This window comes from Elephas maximus, chromosome 5 (assembly GCF_024166365.1).
Source record: "Elephas maximus indicus isolate mEleMax1 chromosome 5, mEleMax1 primary haplotype, whole genome shotgun sequence".
NCBI classification, from domain to species: Eukaryota; Metazoa; Chordata; class Mammalia; order Proboscidea; family Elephantidae; genus Elephas; species Elephas maximus.
Genome location: NC_064823.1, coordinates 83,385,312 through 83,406,768, shown reverse-complemented (window position 1 = coordinate 83,406,768; position 21,457 = coordinate 83,385,312). Strand labels below are relative to the sequence as shown.

Here is a 21,457-nt window from a genome sequence, read left to right as displayed (position 1 = left end):
CCTCAGCTCCCAAAATATTACATCTAGAAATTTATCCTAAGGAGAATTGCAATGAGACTTCCAGAGATAACATTCAAGCATGCCCATCACAGATTTATTTATAATAGCAAAAAGTTGGAAATAGCCTAAACATCTAACAATGTGGGGACATTTAATGAATGATAGTATATCTATAAAAATGAATTTTGCACAGCAAATTAAGTTATATTTTGAAAAATAATTACATTATTTTATATCCATGATAGATATCCAGATATGACTCCCCACAAACACACATGAACACTCACAGACAGAAAAACAAAGATGGAAGAAAAAATACAACTTGAGAAGAGTGGTTACCCCTGGCTGAAGGGTAATGGATGATCACTAAGTATTGCTTCTTTCTTAATCATCCTCTGAATTCTCCAATGAATTCTCTAAGATGTACTGATTTATTAATTATAAAATAATATAGAAAATATTCCTTCTGATATAATGTACTACATTATTTTTAGCAATATCCTGACCAACTACCCTGGGAAGAATGTATATAGTAATATGTAATGAGGGGTGTGTGTGTGTGTGTGTGTGTGTGTGTGTGTGTTTTACAGACACAATGAATCTTCCTGGTTATATTTGAAATAAATGTAAGTGTGAATTATGAAACCCATTCCCAGTCCTTGGCAAGGTTCTGCCTGTTGTCTATGCTGTTTTCAAAGGCTGTTAACTTTTTTAAAATAGAAAATCATGGGAATGGTGAACCAAATTGAAATGGCTAGTCTCTTACAAGTTTCCAAATATATTTAATTAATGACTTTTCTTGTGAGAAAAGGGAAAAAGAAGAAACCAAAAGTGATGTGAATTAAATGGGTCAATTGTATGGTATATGAATTGTATCTCAATAAAGTTGTTAAAAAGGAATTGTGAAACTGACCTAGGGTTGCTACAAATGGAGAGTGGTTTTGGCTTTTCCATGCATCTTCAAATAGATGAAACAAAGAAGTGCATCTTCTTCTCAATTAGCATCAAGAGGAAGTAGTGGGGCAAGAATATGAGGGGAAGGGGTTGGAAGGGAAAACCTCTACCTACTTTCATTTGAGTTCCTAACTTCTACCTTTGCCTTGAATAATGTCTTGAATATTCCTTGCTGCTGAAGCTCATTGCTCTTGCCTCAAGCCCTTAGGGCTAACCAGATATTACTAATATCTTGTTCTACTGTGGTATAGCCTGCCAATGACAAGCCAACTTTTAACTTAAACAAGCTTCGTAATAAATAGGGATATATCTTTTTTTGCCCCATAGCAGTATTTTAAAGCTTAGAAAAACCTTGTTGTCACTGCCATTGAGTCGGCTCCAACTCATGGTGACCCCATGTACAACACAGTGAAACACTGCCTAGTACCACACCATCTTCATAATTGTTGCTATGTTTGAATCCATTGTTAAGGCTATTGTACTGCCTTCCAACCAAGGGGGTGTATCTTCTACACTATATTGGACAATAGTCTGTTGTGATCCATAGAGTTTTCATTGGCTAATTTTTGGAAGTAGACAGATCACCAGGCCTTTCTTCCTAGTCTTTCTTAGTCTAGAAAGTCTGCTGAAACCTGTCCACCCTGGGTGACTCTGCTGGTATTTGAAATATGGTGGCATAGCTTCCAGCAGCATGCAAACCACCACAGTAACACAAACTGAAGATGGGTGGTGGTAGAAAAACCTATCTAGTTTAAATTTATCTGATTCATTTCCAGCACTACCAGTCCTAGATATTAATGAAAAATATGTGTGGGGACATTAAAAAATTTTTTAACATGATTACATAATTGAAGCATTCTCCTGTTTCTGAATATCATGAAACATTATTTTCAAAAAATTAATGGTTGTTAGCAAACAGATTATAAAATAATCTTTGGATAGGGAGTTACAGTGTGGGCTTTTCATCATTTTATTTAAATGATACTGTTCACAATTTTGTTTATAATAATAATGACTATTATTATTACTAGTCATGAAATATCATTTTATATAAACCTCAAAAAAACCTCTGAGGTCAGAAAGGTTATTATTCCCATAGTATAGATGCAAAAAGCTAAGGCTTGAAGTGAATTGATTTGCCCATGGTCATACAACTAAGTAGCTGAACCAGGACTGGAAACAAGTCTGTCTGTCTCTGATGCTCCTGATCTTGATTCTTCATTCTGTTTTTGGCTATTGCTGCCGTAGCTGTACTTTTATATTCCTTGTTTATTTGCTGTATCTTAAGAGCAAGTGCTACAATAATAGTGTAGGAGCAAGCTTCAGGCATGCATAGAATTTCTGAAGAATTTAAAGTTATATTTCTCATATTCCACATTTTATTAGTAATAGAACCAAAGGAGCATATTTAAGGAAAACAAAAAACCAATGTGTGATGCAATATGCAAAGCTCGAGAGTTGCGACTAAAATTCTGTAATTCTCTGTGGATAAATAACATTTCACATTCATATATTCAAATAGAAAAATACTTGCCATTTTTCATAGCTGAGTAGAGTATTACTACATCTTTACTCCAGCTCTGTTTTCACGAAGCACAGCCTGCCATGTGTGTTCCTTTCATAATGCTTGGCAGTGATGAAGAACATACTCTGACAGTGATGATCATATTCTTTAGGGACTAATAATCTTTGACACGGGAAAAACTCATTTTATCTTCATACCTTTTTGCCACAGGCCCATATTTGTTTCTAGAAAATTATGTGCATCCACCCATTTTCATTGCAGCACTGTTTACAATAGCAAAAAGATGGAAGCAACCAAGGTGCCCATCAACGGATGAATGGATAAATAAATCATGGTATAGTCACATAATGGAACACTATGCAAAGATTAAGAACAACTATGAATATGTGAAACATTTCATAACATGGAGGAATCTGGAAGACATTATGCTGAGTGAAATTTTTCAGTTGCAAAAAGACAAACATTGTATGAGAGCACTATTATAAGAACTCTAGATGAAGTTTAAACACAGAAGAAAATACTCTTTGATGGTTACGGGGGTGGGGAGGGAGGGAGAGGGATATTCAGTAACTAGACAGTAGACAAAAAATTATTTTAGGTGAAGGGAAGGGCAACACACAAGACAGGGGAAGTCAATACAACTGGACTAAACCAAAAAGCAAAGAAGTTTCCTGAATACAACCAAACTCTTCAAAGGCCAGAGTACCAGGGATGAGGGTCTGGGGACCATGGTTTCAGGGGACACCTATGTCAATTGGCATAACAAAATGCATTAAGAAAACGTCCTGCATCCCACTTTGGTGAGAGGCATCTGGGGTCTTAAACGCTAGCAAGCAGCCATCTAGGATGAATCAATTGGTCTTAACCCACCTGGAGCAAAGGAGAATGAAGAACACCAAAGACATAAGGTAAAGATGAGCCCAAGAGACAGAAAGGGCCACATAAACCAGAGACTACATCAGCCTGAGATGGAAAGAAGTAGATGGTGCCCGGCTATTACCAATGACTGCCCTGACAGAGAACACAACAGAGAATCCCTGATGGAGCAGGAGAACAGTGGGATGCAGATCTCAAATTCTTGTAAAAAGACCAGGCTTAATGATCTGACTGAGACTAGAGGGACCCTGATGGTCATGGTCCCTGGACCCTTTGTTAGCCCAAGATTGGAACCGTTCCCGAAGCCAACTCCACAGACAGGGATTGGACTGTAAGGTAGACAATGATACTGGCGAGGAGTGAGCTTCTTGGCTCAAATGGACACTTGAGTCTATGTGGGCAAGTTCTGTCTGGTGGCAAGATGAGAAGGGAGAGGAGGACAGGAGCTGGTTGAATGGGCACAGGGAATACAGGGGGATAAATAAATAAGTAAATAAATAAATAAATAAAAAGAAAATTATGTGCTTCAGCTGGAACAGCTTAAACTGCTGGGACATTTCTTGCATGCCTTTGATGGCCAAGGAATTAAAAATAAATCAAAATCTTTTTTACCTGTCCTTTCTTATTGCATACTCATTAATTTTGTTGTTGTTTCTAAAAAAAAAAAAAATTTTTTTTTCTAGGTGATACTTATTTTGGGTTTTTTTATTGTACTTTAAGTGAAAGTTTACAAATCAAGTCAATCTCTCATGCAAAAACTTACACACACCTTGCTATTTACTCCTAGCTGCCCTCCCCTTAATAAGACAGCACACTTGTCCTTTCCACCCTGTATTCCCCGCGTCCATTCCACTGGCTCCTATTCCCCCTCTTCCTTCTCATCTCATCTCCAGGCAGGAGTTGCCCACATAGTCTCATGTGTCTACTTCAGCCAAGAAGCTCACTCCTCACCAGTGTCACTTTCTGTCTTATCATCCAGTCCAATCCCTGTCTGAAGAGTTGGCTTCGGGAACGGTTCCAATCTTGGGCTAACAAAGGGCCCAGGGATCATGACCATCAGGGTCCCTCTAGTCTCAGTCAGATCATTAAGCCTGGTCTTTTTACAAGAATTTGAGATCTGCATCCCACTGTTCTCCTGCTCCATCAGGGATTCTCTGTTGTGTTCTCTGTCAGGGCAGTCATTGGTAATAGCCGGGCACCATCTACTTCTTTCCATCTCAGGCTGATGTAGTCTCTGGTTTATGTGGCCCTTTCTGTCTCTTGGGCTCATCTTTACCTTATGTCTTTGGTGTTCTTCATTCTCCTTTGCTCCAGGTGGGTTAAGACCAATTGATTCATCCTAGATGGCTGCTTGCTAGCGTTTAAGACCCCAGATGCCTCTCACCAAAGTGGGATGCAGGACGTTTCCTTAATACATTTTGTTATGCCAATTGACATAGGTGTCCCCTGAAACCATGGTCCCCAGACCCTCATCCCTGGTACTCTGGCCTTTGAAGTGTTTGGTCGTATTCGGGAAACTCCTTTGCTTTTTGGTTTAGTCCAGTTGTACTGACTTCTCCTGTCTTGTGTATTGCCTTTCCCTTCACCTAAAATAATTTTTTATCTACTATCTAGTTACTGAATATCCCTCTCCCTCCCTTCCGACCCTCATAACCATCAAAGAGTATTTTCTTCTGTATTTAAACTTTATCTAGAGTTCTCATAATAGTGCTCTCATACAATATTTGTCTTTTTGCAACTGATTAATTTCACTCAGCATAATGTCTTCCAGATTCCTCCATGTTAAGAGATGTTTCACAGATTCGTTGTTCTTCTTAATTGTTGCATAGTGTTCCATTATGTGACTATACCATAATTTATTTATCCATTCATCCATTGATGGGCACCTTGGTTGCTTCCATCTTTTTGCTATTGTAAACAATGCTGCAATGAACATGGGTGTGCATGTATTTATTCATGTAAAGGCTCTTATTTCTCTAGGATATATTCCAAGGAGTGGGATTGCTGGATTGTATGGTAGTTCTATTTCTAGCTTTTTAAAAATAAAAAATAAAATAAAGCTTTTTAAGGAAGTGACAAATCGATTTTCAAAGTGGTTGTACCGTTTTACGTTCCCACCAGCAGCGTATAACAGTTCCGGTCTCTCCAAAACCTCTCCAACATTTATTATTTTGTGTTTTTTTGGATTAATGCTAGCCTTGTTGAGGTGGGATAGTATCTTATTGTAGTTTTGATTTGCATTTCTCAAATGGCTAATGATCGTGAACATTTCCTCATGTACCTGTTAGCCACCCGAATGTCTTCTTTGGTGAAGAGGAATGCCTCTTCATATCCTTTGCTCATTTTTTAATTGGGTTATTTGTCTTTTTGTTGTTGAGTTTTTGCAGTATCATGTAGATTTTAGAGATCAGACACTGATCAGAATTGTCGTAGCCAAAAACTTTTTCCCAGTCTGTAGGTAATCTTTTTATTCTTTTGGTGAAATCTTTGGATGAGCATAGGTGTTTGATTTTTAGGAGCTCCCAGTTATCTAGTTTCTCTTCTGGTGTTTGTGCATTGTTAGTAATGTTTTGTAAACTGTTTATGCCATGTATTAGGGCTTCCAGTATTGTCCCTGTTTTATCTTCCATGATCTTTATCCTTTTAGATTTTACAATTAGGTCTTTGATCCGTTTTGAGTTAGTTTTTGTGCATGGTATGAGGTATGGGTCTTGTTTCATTTTTTTTGCAAATGGATATCCAGGTATGCCAGCACCATTTGTTAAAGAGACTGTCTTTTCCCCATTTAACTGAACTTGTGCCTTTGTCAAATATGAGCTGCTCATAGGTGGATGAATTTACAACTGGATTCTCATTTCCATTCCATTGTTCTATGTATCTGTTGTACCAGCACCAAGCTGTTTTGACTACAGTTGCAGTGTATGTTCTAGAATCAGGCAGTGTGAGGCCTCTTACTTTGTTCTCTTCTTCAGTAATGCTTTACTCATCCAGAGCCTCTTTCTCTTCCATATGAAGTTTGCAATTTGTTTCCGCATTTCATTAAAAAACGACTACAAGACACTACTGGATTTGAATTGGGATTGCCTTGTATCAATAGATTGATTTGGGTAGAATAGACATTTTTACAATGTTCAGTCTTCCTATCCATGAGCAAGGCATGTTTTTCCACTTATGTAGGCCTCTTTGGGTTTCTTGCAGTAGCGTCTTGAAGTTTGCTTTATATAGGTCTTTTACATCTCTGGTTAGATTTATTCTAAGACAATTGTAAATGGTATTGATTTGGTGATTTCCTCTTCGATGTTATCTTTGTTGGTGTGTGAGAATCCAACTGATTTTTTTATGTTTATCTTGTATCCTGATACTCTCCTGAACTCTATTAGTTTCAGTAGTTTTCTTGAGGATTCTTTAGGGTTTTCTGTTTTTAAGAGCATGTCACCTGCAAGTAAAAAACTTTTACTCCTTCTTGCCAACTTGGATGCCCTTTATTTCTTTATCTAGCCTAATTGTTCTGGCTAGGACCTCCAGCACAATGTTGAGCAAGAATGGTGATAAAGGACATCTTTGGTTCCCATACTCAAGGGGAATGCTTTCAGACTCTCTCCATTTGGGATGATATTGGCTGTTGGCTTTGTATAAATGCCCTTTGTTATTTTGAGGAATTTTCCTTCTATTTCTTTAGTATTGCTGAGACTTTTTGTCATGAATGGATGTTGAACTTTGTTAAATGCCTTTTCTGCATCAATTGATAAGATCACATGGTTCTTGTTTTTTGTTTTATTTATTTGGTGGATTGCATTGATTGTTTTTCTGATGTAGAACCATCCCTGCATACCTGGTATGAATCCCACTTGGTCATGGTAAATTATTTTTTTGATATGTTGTTGAATTCTATTGGCTAGACTTTTGTTGAGGATTTTTGCATCTACATTCATGAGGAATATAGGTCTATAATTTTCTTTTCTTGTGGTGTCTTTACCTGGTTTTGGTATCAGGGATATGATGGCTTCATAGAATGAATTAGGTAGTATTCCATCCTTTTCTATGCTCTGAAATACCTTTAGTAGTAGTGCTGTTAACTCTGCTCTGAAAGTTTGGTAGAATTCTCCAGTGAAGCTATCAGGGCCAGGCCTTTTTTTGTTGTTATGGGGTGTTTTCTAATTTACTTTTTCAATCTCGTCTTTTGTTATGGGTTTATTTAGTTGTTCTACCTCTGTTTATGTTAGTTTAGGTAGGTAGTGTGTTTCTAGAAATTTGTCCATTTCTTCTAGGTTTTCAAATTTGTTAGAGTAGAATTTTTCATAGTATTCTGATATGATTCTTCTAATTTCAGCTGGTTCTGTTGTGATATTGCCCATCTCATTTCTTATTTGTGTTATTTGCTTAGTCTCCTGTTTTTCTTTTGTCAGTCTGGCCAATGGTTTATCAATTTTGCTAATCTTTTCAAAGAATAAGCTTTTGGTCTTGTTAACGCTTTCCATTGTTTTTCTGTTTTCTATTTCATTTTATTCTGCTCTATTTTTTATTATTTGCTTTCTTCTGGTGCCTGAGGGTTTCTTTTGTTGCTCCCTTTCTATTTTTTCAAGTTGTAGGGATAGTTCTTTGATTTTGGCCCTTTCTTCTTTTTGGAAGTGTGCATTAATTCACCTCTGAGGACTGGTTTAGTTGAGTCCGAAAGATTCTGATAGGAAGTGTTTTCATTCTCCTTGGATTCTATGAATTTCTTTATTCCATCCTTAATTCCATCTATAACCCAGTCATTTTGAGCAAGGTGTTGTTCAGTTTCCAAGTGTTTGATTTCTTTTCCCTGCTTTTTCTGTTATTGATTTCTACTTTTATAGCCTTATGGTCAGAGAAGATGCTTTGTAATATTTCGATGTTTTAGATTCTGTTAAGGCTTGCTTTATGACCTAGTATGTTCTCAATTCTAGAGAATGTTCCATGTGCATTGGAAAAGAAAGTATAGTTGGCTGCTGTTGGGTGGAGTGTTCTGTATATGTCTATGAGGTCAAGTTGGTTGATTGCAGCATTTAGATCTTCTGTGTCTTTACCGAGCTTCTTTCTGGGTGTTCTGCCCTTCACCAAAAGCGGTGTGTTGAAGTCTCCTACTATTATTGTGGAGCTATCTCAATTTTCAGTGTTGTTAGAGTTTGTTTTATGTATCTTGAAGCCCTGGCATTGGATGCATAAATATTTAATATGGTAATCTCCTCCTGGTATATTGTCCCTTTAATCATTATGTAGTGTCCTTCCTTATCCTTTGTGGTGGATTTAAATTTAAAGTCTATTTTGTCAGAAATTAATATCGCCACACCTGTTCTTTTTTGATTCTTGTTTGCTGGATATATATTTTTTTCCATCCTTTGAGTTGTAGTTTGTATCTTTAAGTCTAAGATATGTCTTTTGTAGGCAGCATATAAAGAGATTGTTTTTTTCCATCCATTTTGCCACTCCCTGTCTCTTTATTGGTGCATTTAATCCATTTACATTCAGTGTAATTATGGGTAGGTGTGAATTTAATGCCGTCATTTTGATGTCTTTTTTATGTGTTGTTTACAGTTTCTTTTTTCCACTTAATGTTTTTGTGCTGAGTAGTTTTTCTTTGTAAATTGTCTTTTACTCTTTTTCATTGTTGTTGATTTGTTTTTGTTGAGTCTTTATGTTTTTCTTGTATTCTATTTTGATGTGTAGGTTTGTTAGTCTCCTTTGTGGTTACCTTATTATTTACCGCTGTTTTTCTAAGTTTAAACCAAACTTTTATTTCTCTATATCTCCCTGAAATCCTCTCCATATGAAAGGTCTTTGACTACATTTTTAAGTCCCTCTTTATTGATTTTAATGTTGTCATCTTTTACATAATGACGTCTCTGTTTCCCTGTTTCAAGTGTTTTTTTATCTTGATTTATTTTTGTAATTTTCCTATCGTCATGGATTGAATTGTGTCCTTTAAAATATGTGTCAACTTGGTTAAGCCAAATTGTGTGGTTGTCCTCCATTTTGCGACTGTAATTTTAATGTTAAAGAGGATTAGGGTGGGGTTGTAACATCCTTACTAAGGTCACATCCCCAATCGAGTGTAAAGAGAGTTTCCCTGGGGTGTGGGCCGCACCACCTTTTATCTTACAAGAGATAAAAGGAAAGGGAAGCAAGCAGTGAGTTGAGGACCTCATACCACCAAGAAAGAAGCACTGGGAGCAGAGCGCATCCTTCAGACCAGGGGTTCCTGCACAGAGAAGTTCCTAGCCTAGGGGATGATTGACAAGAAAGACCTTCTTCCAGAGCCGACAGAAAGAGAAAGGCTTCCCCTGGTGCTGACACCCTGAATTTGGACTTTTAGCCAACTTTACTGTGAGAAAATAAACTTCTCTTTGTTAAAGCCATCCACTTGTGGTATTTCTGTTATGGCAGCACTAGATGACTAAGACACCTATCTGGGTTATAACCTGGTTTCTCTATCCTGTGTTCTAGTCTTGGGTTGTTATCTGATGTTATTGATTCTCTAATCAGAGGACTCCCTTTAGTATTTCTTGTACTTTTGGTTTGGTTTGGGGGGAAATATCCTAAACTTCTGTATATCTGGAAATGTTCTAATTTTGCCTTCATATTTGAGAGACAGTTCCGCTGGATATATGATTCTTGGCTGACAGTTTTTCTCCTTCAAGACTTTATGTATGCCATCCCATTGCTTTCTTGACTGCATGGTTTCTGCTGAGTAGCCTGAGCTTACTCTTATTGACTTTTCATTTATCCCTAGCTGCTCTTAAAATTGTCTCTTAATGTTCGGTTTTGGAAAGTTTAATTATAATATGTCTTGGTGACTTTCTTTTGGGACCTACCTTGTATGGGGTTCAATGAGCATCTTGGATAGATATCTTCTCATCTTTGGTGATATCAGGGAAGTTTTCTGCTAACAAATCTTCAACAATTCTCTCTGTATTTTCTGTTTTCCCTCCCTGTTCTGGTGCTCTAATCACTCATAGATTATTTCTCTTGATAGAGTTCCACGTGATTCTTAGGTTTCTTCTTTTTTTTTTTTCATTCTTTTATCTGATTTTTCTTTGAATATATTGTTGTCAAATGTCTTGTCTTTAATCTCACTAATTCTGACTTCCATTTCCTCAGTTCTGCTCTTCTACTTTCTATTGAGTTGTCTAATTCTGAAATTTTATTGTTAATCTTCTGAATTTATAATTGCTCTCTCTTTATGGATTCTGAACCTATTTAATTTTTCATTACACTCTTGAATAACCTTCTTAAGTTCCTCAACTGCTTTATCTGTGTGTCCCTTGGCTTGTTCTGTTTTGCCTGATCTCCTGAAGAGTTCTGTATATTAATATTTTGTATTCTACCTCTGGTGATTCCAGGAATATATCTTTATCTGGAGGATTCCTTGATTCTTTGTTTTCGGAGCTTGTTGAAGCAATCATGGTCTGTTCTTTATGTGCTCTGATATTGACTGTTTCTCCGAGCCATCTATAGGTTATTGTATTAACTTATTTTATGTTTGCTTACTTTGTTCTAGCTTCTTTTTTTGTTTTGTTTTGATATACCCAAGTAGGCTGCTCGAGTGAGCTACCTTGATTATTTGCACCTTTGAAACTCTAATGTCCTGTCACCAGATGGCTAGAGCTGTTACCAGGTTTATGAGCCTAGAAGTCCATTCACTTTTCTTGTATGGATTCAGGTAAAGTGTTCAGGTAGTGGGTCACCAAGTGTGTGGTGCAGGCTCTCATCTACGGTCTTAAAGGAGCAGTGGTGATTGGTGTATGCACAGGTTTCTGGTTGCAGCAGGTGAGTCACACTCTGAGCAAAATAGGGGGCTAAAAACCATCCTCTGAGCGTCTGCGTGGAAGGTGCATCCCTGTTCTCTAGTGCGCACTGGTGGGTGGGCTCTTCAGCCATACGATAGGCACCCAATGCTTTTAACTGTAAGGACTGGGAGGCACCATTCATCCTTGGACCCCTGTCATGGGTGGCTAGGTGGTGTGGCTGGAGCCACCAGTCCTCAGGCCCCTGATGTGGGAGGTGAGGACCCTGCTTAGTAGGCAGAGCAGTGTCAAACGTCAAAAACCTGCCTCTCTACCACACAGCTGAAACAGTTAAAGTCAGACATCAGGCACATACACCCTTGCACTGCAACAACAAAGGCCTAGCTGCTGAAATGGGGCCATATGGGCACATGCAGGGGTGAAAGGCATTCAAAGCCTGTGGACTGTTTGTGCCTGGACAGGAGCCACTTCTGCCCTGAGTTCCCAGCTTACGGGAGCCAGCACAATATTTTTCCCTGTTTGTTAATTTTTTCCTTCTCCAATGCCAGAAGAATGCCTCAGGGTGCACAACAGGACCTATCTCAGGCTCAGGGAAATCGACTGTCACTGAAGTTGGCTTAGGTCCTGGGTCAGAGGGAGGAGGGGTCAGATAAATGGGGGACAGTTCTTTTGAAAGGGGTGCTTTTATATCCACACGGTAAATTAGATGCAAGGACTTATCTTACGCCAAGATGGCTGATTTTCACTAATTCTGGAGGTATGAGTAGACTCTGCTGCTCACTCTCTGTGGCTGAGAAGGCCACGTCCAGAATGCTACCTCCAGCCTTGCCATGGTTGCATCGAAGGATCAGGGCCGAGTGGCACTGGTTCCCTCCCAAGTCAGGTCCTACAATTCCTCACTGCTTCTGAATTGTCTCTCCCTCCCCCTGCTGCTCAGCCCAATTCCTTGACTTTGCCTTTGATGACTAGCTTGTCATATATATAATCGGTTCACCTGTTTTTTTCAGGTCTTTGTTATGAGAGGGACCACCAGAAGCATCTGACTACTCCACCACCTTTGCCTCATATTCATTAATTTTTTTTCTTACCATCAAATATGCCTGATTTCTTCTGGGATTTTGGAGTGTACGCTCCAGATCAAAATGAGTTGTTATACTCCAAATCCTAGAATAATTTTACAAACGAAAGATTATTTTCCCCCAGAGAGACAAACAAAAGCACTTGCTCTTAAGATAGAGCAAATGAACAAGGAATATAAAAGTGCATCCCACTTTTCCAAAACCATGGCAGCAATAGTGAATCATCAGTTATGACATAGGTTTCTTGGAATGAGCTGGAAACCATATTCACATACCAATAATTGTTAAAACAGGTAAATTCAGAGCAATTTTAGTTCATTTATAGGTGGTCCTTTAAGCCCTATTTGTTTTTACTCTAAATAACTAACTAGGGATATTTGCAGAATAGACTGAATTGCTAAAATTGCCAAAAAGAGATTAACAATGACATTGATTTATGGAAATTTAATTATACCTTGAATTTTTTGGAAAAAAAAAAAACTTTAAAGCAATTTTTTAAAAAGTCATAAAAACTAGTCTCTGTCAAGTCTACTGTGACTCATGGCCACCCTGTGTGTGTCAGAGAACTGTGCTGTACAGAATTTTCAATGGTTGTCTATTTTGGAAGGAGATCATCAGAACTTTCTTCTGAGGTGCCCCTGGATAGGCTCCAACTTCCAGCCATTCAGTTAGAAGCTGAATGTGTTAATCAGCCATTTGGACCACTCAGAGACTCAAAAAGAAAAAAGACACTATTAAATAGGCATAACAGCACCTACAGTAAATTGATATCAGTGAATCTATATTCAATGCAACATTTATATTATGTTTGGAATTTCAATTAGGAAAATATGAAGATAAAAGCAATTATCATTCCCTGAGTACCACTGTTTACCAAGCACCATCCTCATTGCTTTCATCTACTTTATTTTTACAGAAAACCTAGGGCAAAAGGTGAGAAGTAGCATTGTCTCTATTTTTATAATTGTGACATATAAGATTTATCATTAGTGTAGGTCACAAATTAACAGTTGCCAAAGTGGAGATCTGCTTCCTCCAAAGCCCAGGTTCTTTCCACTGACTCAAATTGTATAGTTGTGTGGACCTAATATCAATCCTGACTATGTTAGTAGTTCCTAATGCAGAGATAGTATCATCTCATTTTTGCACGTACAGAGTCACCAGTGGAGCAAAATCACTGATATACATTCACGTTTCTCTTGGGACTTGGGATTTGGGACTGCTGGAATCTCTGTTCACTTCTCTTCCCCCTCTTACCAACCCCTGCTACCACTGCTTGCTGAGACACTTCCAAGACCTGCAGGCACTTAAACCTGTTTTGCCTTCTTGTTCCTTCTCTACAACCCTGCAGTGCCAGCCAAGTCAATTAAATTAAAAGGCACAAATGAGAGACACTATTCAAATGATGTACTCTTTACTCTTGGAAGCTCTTTCCTACTCACTATGGAAAAAAAAAAAAAAAAAACTTTATCTCACAAATAAACTTTTTTGTTCGTCAGAATTCTGAGGACTTATCTGTTACCTCAGAGATGTCTAATAGATCCTTATTGAACTCTATCAACTGCTTTCTCACATTAGCTCCTTTATTTCTGTAAAGATACATTTATCGAGTGCCTTGTGGTCAAGACATCACATTAAGTGCTAGGTGTACAGTAAAACTTAATTGGTTTCTACCCTCATGGAGCTTATATTCGACTCTTTGTTGTCAGCTACTGTCGAATTGGCCTCCAATTCATGGCAACCCCATGAACAATGGAACTGAACGCTGACGAATTCTGCACCATCCCCGTGATCGGTTACGGATCTGACCAATGTGATTTGTAGGGTTTTCATTGGCTGATTTTCAGAAGTAAATCTCTAGGTGTCTCTTCATAGCCAATCTTAGTCTGAAAACTCTGCTGAAACTTGTTCAGCATCATAACAACACACAAGCCTCCACTGACAAAAGGGTAGAGGCTGCTCATGTGGTACACTGTCTGGGAATCAAATCTATGTCTCCTCTCATGGAAGGTGAGAACTCTGCCACTGAATTACCAATGTCGCCTCATAGTCTACTCTAAACAGACATTATTCAAGTAACAGCCTACAAAGGCAATTGCAAAATTTGAAAATTTCTAAGAAAAGAGAGTACACTGTGCTATAGGCACATATTGCAGGGAGACTAGTTCTCATCTGAGGACCTGTGGGGCAACAGAAAGCCTCCCAGTGGAAGTAGTTTTTCATTTTTCAATGATGTGTTGCACGTTTTTCAAGAATTTATTATTACAAGGCAAGAAAGGGAAACCCTGGTGGCATAGTGGTTAGGCGCCACGGCTACTAACCAAAAGGTCAGCAGTTCAAATCCACCAGGTGCTCCTTGGAAACCCTATGGGGCAGTTCTACTCTGTCCTATAGTGTCGCTATGAGTTGGAATCGACTCGACAGCAATGAGTTTGTTTGTTTGTTTGTTTTTTTAAGGCAAGAAAGACCTTGGCAGTTTTCTTTCCTTTTACCAATTTAACTATGCACCCTGCATACATCTGGCATATTTTTATTACAGTAGATTTCAGTTTTACTAGTAATCTCCCATACAGCAGATTCCAAGTTCCCTGGGTTCTGTCAGTTATCTCTGTACTCCCAAATCTGAGCATAACTTGGAGTATAACAGAGTATAACATCTCGTTACACTCCTATTAGGCCGTATGGTGCAAAATAATGGACACATGGTAAATTCTGTAGGAAAACACAGATTCGCCTACTCTTTGTGGATGTGTGATTTGAAACTGCCAAAGTGCTAATTTCACTGAGAGTACAACAAGTTCTGAAAAGATATTTGGTAAAAAATGAATAAAAAATCATTTGGTATTTTTGGCCTTTTTGGTATTTGGTATTTTTTGGTACTAGGTTTTATTGTTTTGTCTGTGTGTTTTTAATAAGCCTTTTTTTAACCTCAAAATATTATTCTCCTAATTTCCATGCTTTCTTCTCAGATCTTTTCAGATCTCATATTCTGCATATTTTTAGTGTTTTCAAATGAATATGAATGTTATGCCCTTATTTTTTGTTTGGCCCATGAATCACAAGGCATGTTATCAGCAGCTATTAATTTTCCCAAAACAAAGCTTGTAGGCAAGGTAACAGAGTCACCCATCACATCCTGAGGAGTACTGAGAGCTTTTTTCCTTCTCTCCAAGTGTCTGTTCTTCCCTAAGTTAGACTTGCACTCTGATCTCACCTATGACAGTGCAGTCTGTCAGGTTTGGCCGAAAATACTGTTTAGTAACATTGTTTTTATGCTCTGTGGTGGACCAACATTAGAAATAGCACCATTTAGTTTGTTGATAGGTGTGACAGAACAACCCTCTTGTTACTATTTGTTACAGCTGTTGTTGCATGATTACTAATGTTTAAGGTTGGGCCTGTGGAAGAAAATGCCACTTCCGGTTTGTGGGGGGTGAGGTCTCAAGTGACCTCACTTCGTTATATTCATCATATTCATTCATTATATTCATCACAACAGTCTTTCCACTCTGCTGGAAAATGGTACAATCCTCAGACCAGAAAGATGGACAGGGGTGGGGTGGCCATTGATTGGTGGTATAGAAGAACCTCCTTTTGGCTTTGCAGGAAATGAGTCAGAGTGTCTAGTGATCTGTTTTTGTCATGTTGTTGTTGTTAGTTGCTGTGGAGTCGATTCCGACTCAAGGCAACCCCATTTGTTCACAGTAGAACTGCCCCATAGGGTATTTAAGGCTGTGACCTTCCCAAAGCAGATCACTAGGCCTGTTTTTCGAGGCACTGATGGGTGGGTTCAAACTGCCAACTTTTTTGCTGATGGTTGAGTGCTTAACCATTTGCACCACCCAGGGACATGGTTAAGTGCTTGGCTACTAACCAAAAAGGTAGTGGTTTTAATTCATCCAGAGATGTCTCAGAAGAAAGACCTGGCAATCTACTTCTGAAATATCAGAACCATTGAAAACCCTATGGAGCACAGTTCTGTTTCGAAACACATGGGGTCACCATGAGTCAGAATCATCTTGAGGGCTTTTGACTTTTGTCATAGAGAAGGAAAATGTAGAGCAAAAGCTGGTTGTGGGTGCAAAAGACACCCAGATGAGTTGCTGGTGGACTTGTACCAGCCCTCAGGCTAGGCTAGCTATCCTAAGAGAGAAATCATGGGTCAGGGGCTGTGAGTCTTAGGAAGGGGTTATTACAATAGGATAAGACTTCTGTACCGAAGACATTTGATGTACTTGAGGAAAAGTCTTGAGGCATTCTCAAATCCACTTTTGTCAGTTATACGCATGGAGAGGCAAATGCATATTTGGTGACTGACCTGATCACTCACGCCAGCTGTGAAGATCCCTTTTACTTATTGGGGGTCCAAGACTATTTCATAGGGTCCATGACATGAAAAATGCTTTCATAAAAATACTAGAACATTATTGGCCTTTTCCTTATGTTGTCCTTTGTAAAGATGGGGCAAAAACAATGGACGGTAAAACTGCTTGTATCTTAGCAGGAAGCAAGGGAATGATACCCAAAACTACTGTATTCACTTCCATGCCCTAAAAAAAGAAATAGAAGAAATAGCAAGTGTCACAAGTGTCACTTAAGAATGCCCTTCATTAAACTATAAAAAAATTATTAAATTTATTAAATCTCAACTCTTGAATACGTGTATTTTTAATTCTGTATGGCAAAATGAGAAGTTTGCATGAAGCACTTCTGTTGAGATACAGTGGCTTGAGAAAAAGCACTTGAGTAGTTGCGTGAGTTGTGAGCTTACTAACTGCTAACAGCATTTTTACTGGAAGGAATGATTTACAGAAAAATTGTGGTTAGATTTAGATATTTGGCAGATATTTCCTTAAAAATGAATTAATTGAGCCTGTCACTTCAAAGAAAACAACTATTTTGTTGTCAGTAATTAAATTTGAGCTTTCAAACAAAACTTAGAACTTTTGGAGAATAGTATCCTCCACTGTGAGCTTGACATCTTCCCAGTACTTAACATTGTTTTCCATGAGACCCCTGGTTATATTAACTAACGTGATTTTTTTTTTAATGTTGTCTAGTGACATGTGATAATATTTGGAAGATCTGCATAACTCAGTGAACTGATATTTTCCAAATGACTGACGGATTTTATGGATTTTTGGATTTTAACAGAGTACAAAAAGTTCACCGAATTCAGTTTCAGATTTTACGTTGTAACTAACCTTAAGAAACTACCCTTGTCAAGTTTTGGTGTAGATTCAAAGAAGGATATCCATAATTGTCTGAAAAGTCTCTTAAAATACTCCTTCCTTTGCCAATTACATATGTGTGTGAGGCTGAGTCTTCCTATCCTTCAACCAAAATAACTTATTGCAACAGATTGACCACAGAAGCAGATATGAGAATCCAGCTGTCTTCTATTAAGCTATCATTAAAAATTTGTGGAACAGTAAAACAATGCCATTGTTTTCACTAATTATTTTTGTTTTTTGGAATATTTACTTATTTTCATTAAAATTTATTTTAACATGCAATGTTTTGTTTTTCAAAATAATTCAATAAATGTTTAAATAATTTATCACTTTTAATTTCTAATATGGTAAAATAAATAGATGTAACCCACATAAGCAAAGCTCTTTTGGGTCCTAAGTAATTTTAACAATGTAAAGGGATGTTGAAACCAAAAAGTTTGGAAACCACTGATTTATCTTATGACACTCTCTAATTTCATTCATGTCTTTGTTCAAATGACATATGTTTAGAGAGGTGTTATGGATTGAATTATGTCCCCCCAAAATATGTGTTGGAAATCCTAGCCTCTATGCTTGTGGTTATAATCCCATTTGGAAATGGGTTGTCTTTGTTAAGTTACTGAGGCTGGATTAGTGTAGGGTGTATTTTAACTCGATCTCTTTTGAGATATAAAAGAGATTAAACAAGCAAGCAGAGCAGAGATGGGGGAAGAGAGATGCCAAGCCACATAAAGATTGCCCAGGAGCAGAAGCTCAGAAGAGACAAGGACCTTCCTCCAGAGCTGGCAGGGAGAGAAAGCCTTCTCCTAGATCAAGCACCCTGAATTCAGACTTCTAGCCTCCTAAACCATGAGAAAATAAATTTCTGTTTGTTATAGCCACCCACTTGTGGTATTTCTGTTACTGCAGCACTAGATAACCAAGACAGAATTTGGTACTGGAAGAGTGGGGTGGTGCTCTAAAATGTGGAAGTGGTTTTGGAATTGGGTAATGGGTAGAGGATGTGAGAGTTTTTAGGTGCCTAATGGTAAAAAAAAATTTTTTTTTTTTAATGGTAAAAGTGGAGCCCTGGTTGTTCGAACCCACCAGTGGCTCCATGGAAGATCTAGTGATCTGCTCCTGTAAAGACTACACCCTGACAAACACTATGGGACAGTTCTACTCCATCCTTTAGGGTCCCTATGAGTCAGAATCCACTCAGTGGCACAGGACAACAACAATGGCAAAAGCCTAGATTGCCTTGAAGAGACTGTTGGTAGAAATATGGAGATCAAAGACAATTCTAATGAGGGCTCAGAAGGAAGTGAGGAAAGCTGTAGACAAAGTCTCTATCATCTTAGAGGATACATATGGTGCCACCTACAGAATGTTGCCAGAAATATGGACGTTAAATGTGCTTCTGGTGAGGCTTTAAAAGGAGATGAACAGGTGATTGGACAATGGAGGAAGGGCGATGCTTTTTATGCAGTGGCAAAGAACAAATTATGTTCAAATGATTGGTGGAAGATAGAATTTATAAGTGATGAGCTTGGATATTTAGCTGAGGAGATTTCTAAGCAAGATCTTAAAGGAGACATGTGGTTTCTCTTTTCTGCTTGTAATAAAATGAATGAGGTAAGAAGAGATGGACTTAAAAGTGAACCATGCAGAATGAAAACAAAACAAAGATTTGGAAAATTCTGTTGTACAAACTAAGGACACATGTCCTAGAATTTTCACCAAGGACAACATGGCTACACAATCTTTGTTAAGAGATTAAGCCTTTGATATATCTAACCAACTACCACAGCAGAAAACCCATCAGCTTAGACTGAGGGGAACTGACAAAGAATGAATGGAAAGAATGCTGTTTGCCTCTTGGAATTCTACAAGCGGGAAATAGGCCAGAGGATCTATATCTATTGTCCTCCTGGAATAGAAAAAGATCATCCCAGGAGCAGCTTAGAGATCAGCAGAACTGTTAGAAGGAGCACAGAAAGCAAGGCCTTCTTGGTTTGAAAGGCTGTGGCCATGGTCTCATGGATCTCAAAGTGTGGGGCCACAGCTTCCTAGGTTTCAAATCGGATCTTCACCAACTTGATTCTGGAGTGTGGGGCTGCCATTAAGTGTATCAGCGGAGTAGGGTCACTGCCCCAAACTGAGGAGGTGGGGCTTCCATGCCAAGTGGGCAGAAGAACAGGGCCTGCCTAAGCTGAAGTGGGTCTCAGATGGACTAGGAGAATGGGGTCACCCAAAGTCAAGGGAGTAGAGTTGCCATCCCAGTGGGCCTGGAAGGGAGAGTTGAAGCCCAGGGCTGAGGGGCCTCCACCCAGAATCCAGAGGGCAGCCAACACACAGAGTCTGGAGGGCAGGGCCATTGCCCAGATGGTCTCAGAGAACATACGATTATTTTCAAGTCTTGAGAAATATGTAATTTGTTCTGCTGGGTTTTGGACTTGCTTGGTGCTTGTTACCCCTTCTTTCAGGCCAATTTCTCCGTTGTAATGGACATGTTTACCTTGTGCCTATTCTGTCACTGTATTTTGGAAACAGATAACTTGTATTCTAGATTCCACAGGTTCACAGTTGATTTAAGACTTTTAGGATGATGTAATGGGGTGAAAGTGTTTTGCGTGTGGCAAGGACATGAATTTTGGGGGGCCAAAGGTTAAGAATGGTGTGCATCAAGCTTGTATGCTTTCACCATGCCTATTCAGTCTGTATGCTGAGCAAATAATCTGAGAACCTGGACTCTATGAAGAAGAACACGTGGCATCAGGATTGGAGGCAGACTCATAGCAACTTGCGATATGCAGATGACACAACCTTGCTTTCTGAAAGTGAAGAGGACTTGAAACACTTGCTGATGAAGATCAAAGACCACAGTCTTCAGTATGGATTACACCTCAACATAAAGAAAACAAAAATCTTCACAACTGAACCAATAAGAAACATTATGATAATTGAAGAAAATATTGAAGTTGTCAAAGATTTCATTTTACTTGGATCCAAAATCAACACCCATGGAAGCAGCAGTCAAGAAATCCAACCATGCATTGCATTAGGCAAATCTGCAAAAGACCTCTCTAAAAAGGTATTAAAAAGCAAAAACGTCTTTTTAAGAACTCAGGTGCACCTGATCCAAGCCATGATGTTTTCAGTCACCTCCTATGCATGTGAAACCTGAACAGTGAATAAGGAAGACCAAAGAAGAATCGATGCATTTGAATTATGGTGCTGGTGGAGAATACTGAATATTCCATGGACTTCCAGAAGACCGAACAAGTCTGTCTTGGAAAAAATATAGCCAGAATGCTCATTAGAAGCAAGGATGGTGAGACTATGTCTCACACACTTTGAACATGTTATCAGGAGAGACCAGTCCCTGGAAAAGGACATCATACTTGGTAAAGTAGACAGTCAGTGACAAAGAGGAAGACCTTCAAAGAGATGGATTGACGCAGTGGCTGTAACAGTGGGCACAAGCATAACAAGATTGTGAGGATGGTACAGAACCAGGCAGTATTCCCTTGTGTTTTACAAAGGGTAACTATAAACCAGAACCAACTAGACAGCACCTAACAACAACAACAAAGGGTGGAATGTTATGGATTGAATTGTGTTCCTCACAAATATGTGCTATAAATCCTAACCTGTATGTTTGTGATTATAGTCCCATTTGGGAATGGGTTGTTAATGATGCAGGATTAGTGTAGGATGTATCTTGAGTAAGTCTTTCTTGAGATATAAGAGACAGTAAACAAGCAAGCCAAACAGAGATGGGGGAAAAGAGACACCAAGCCTCAGGAAGATTGCCCAGGAGCAGAAGCTTAGAAGAGACAAGGTCCTTCCTCCTGAGCTGACAGAGAGATAAAGCCTTCCGCTAGAGCCAGCAACCTGAATTCAGACTTGAAGCCTCCCAAACTGTGAGAAAATAAAATTCTGTTTGATAAAGCCACCCAGATATGGTATTTCTGTTATAGCAGCACTAGATAACAAAGACAAGAGGCCTACGCAAAAATCTGGTCTTTGGTCATTAGTGTT

General features: G+C 38.6%; 1 protein-coding gene across 23 annotated transcripts in view; it reads left to right on the top strand.

The window, feature by feature from the left end:
* Nucleotides 1-21,457, top strand: part of MTHFD2L (methylenetetrahydrofolate dehydrogenase (NADP+ dependent) 2 like) — a 224,514-nt gene that overhangs the window by 107,736 nt on the left and 95,321 nt on the right. Inside the window, exon 10 of one of the 23 annotated variants that reach the window (XM_049886014.1) lies at nt 246-1,787. The exons of the other annotated variants lie outside the window; for them this stretch is intronic. Within the exon in view, the coding sequence (XP_049741971.1) occupies nt 246-326 (81 nt within the window). The 3' untranslated portion in view covers nt 327-1,787. Of the gene's footprint in view, nt 1-245; nt 1,788-21,457 lie in introns of those variants that run through there. 23 annotated transcript variants of the gene reach the window in all.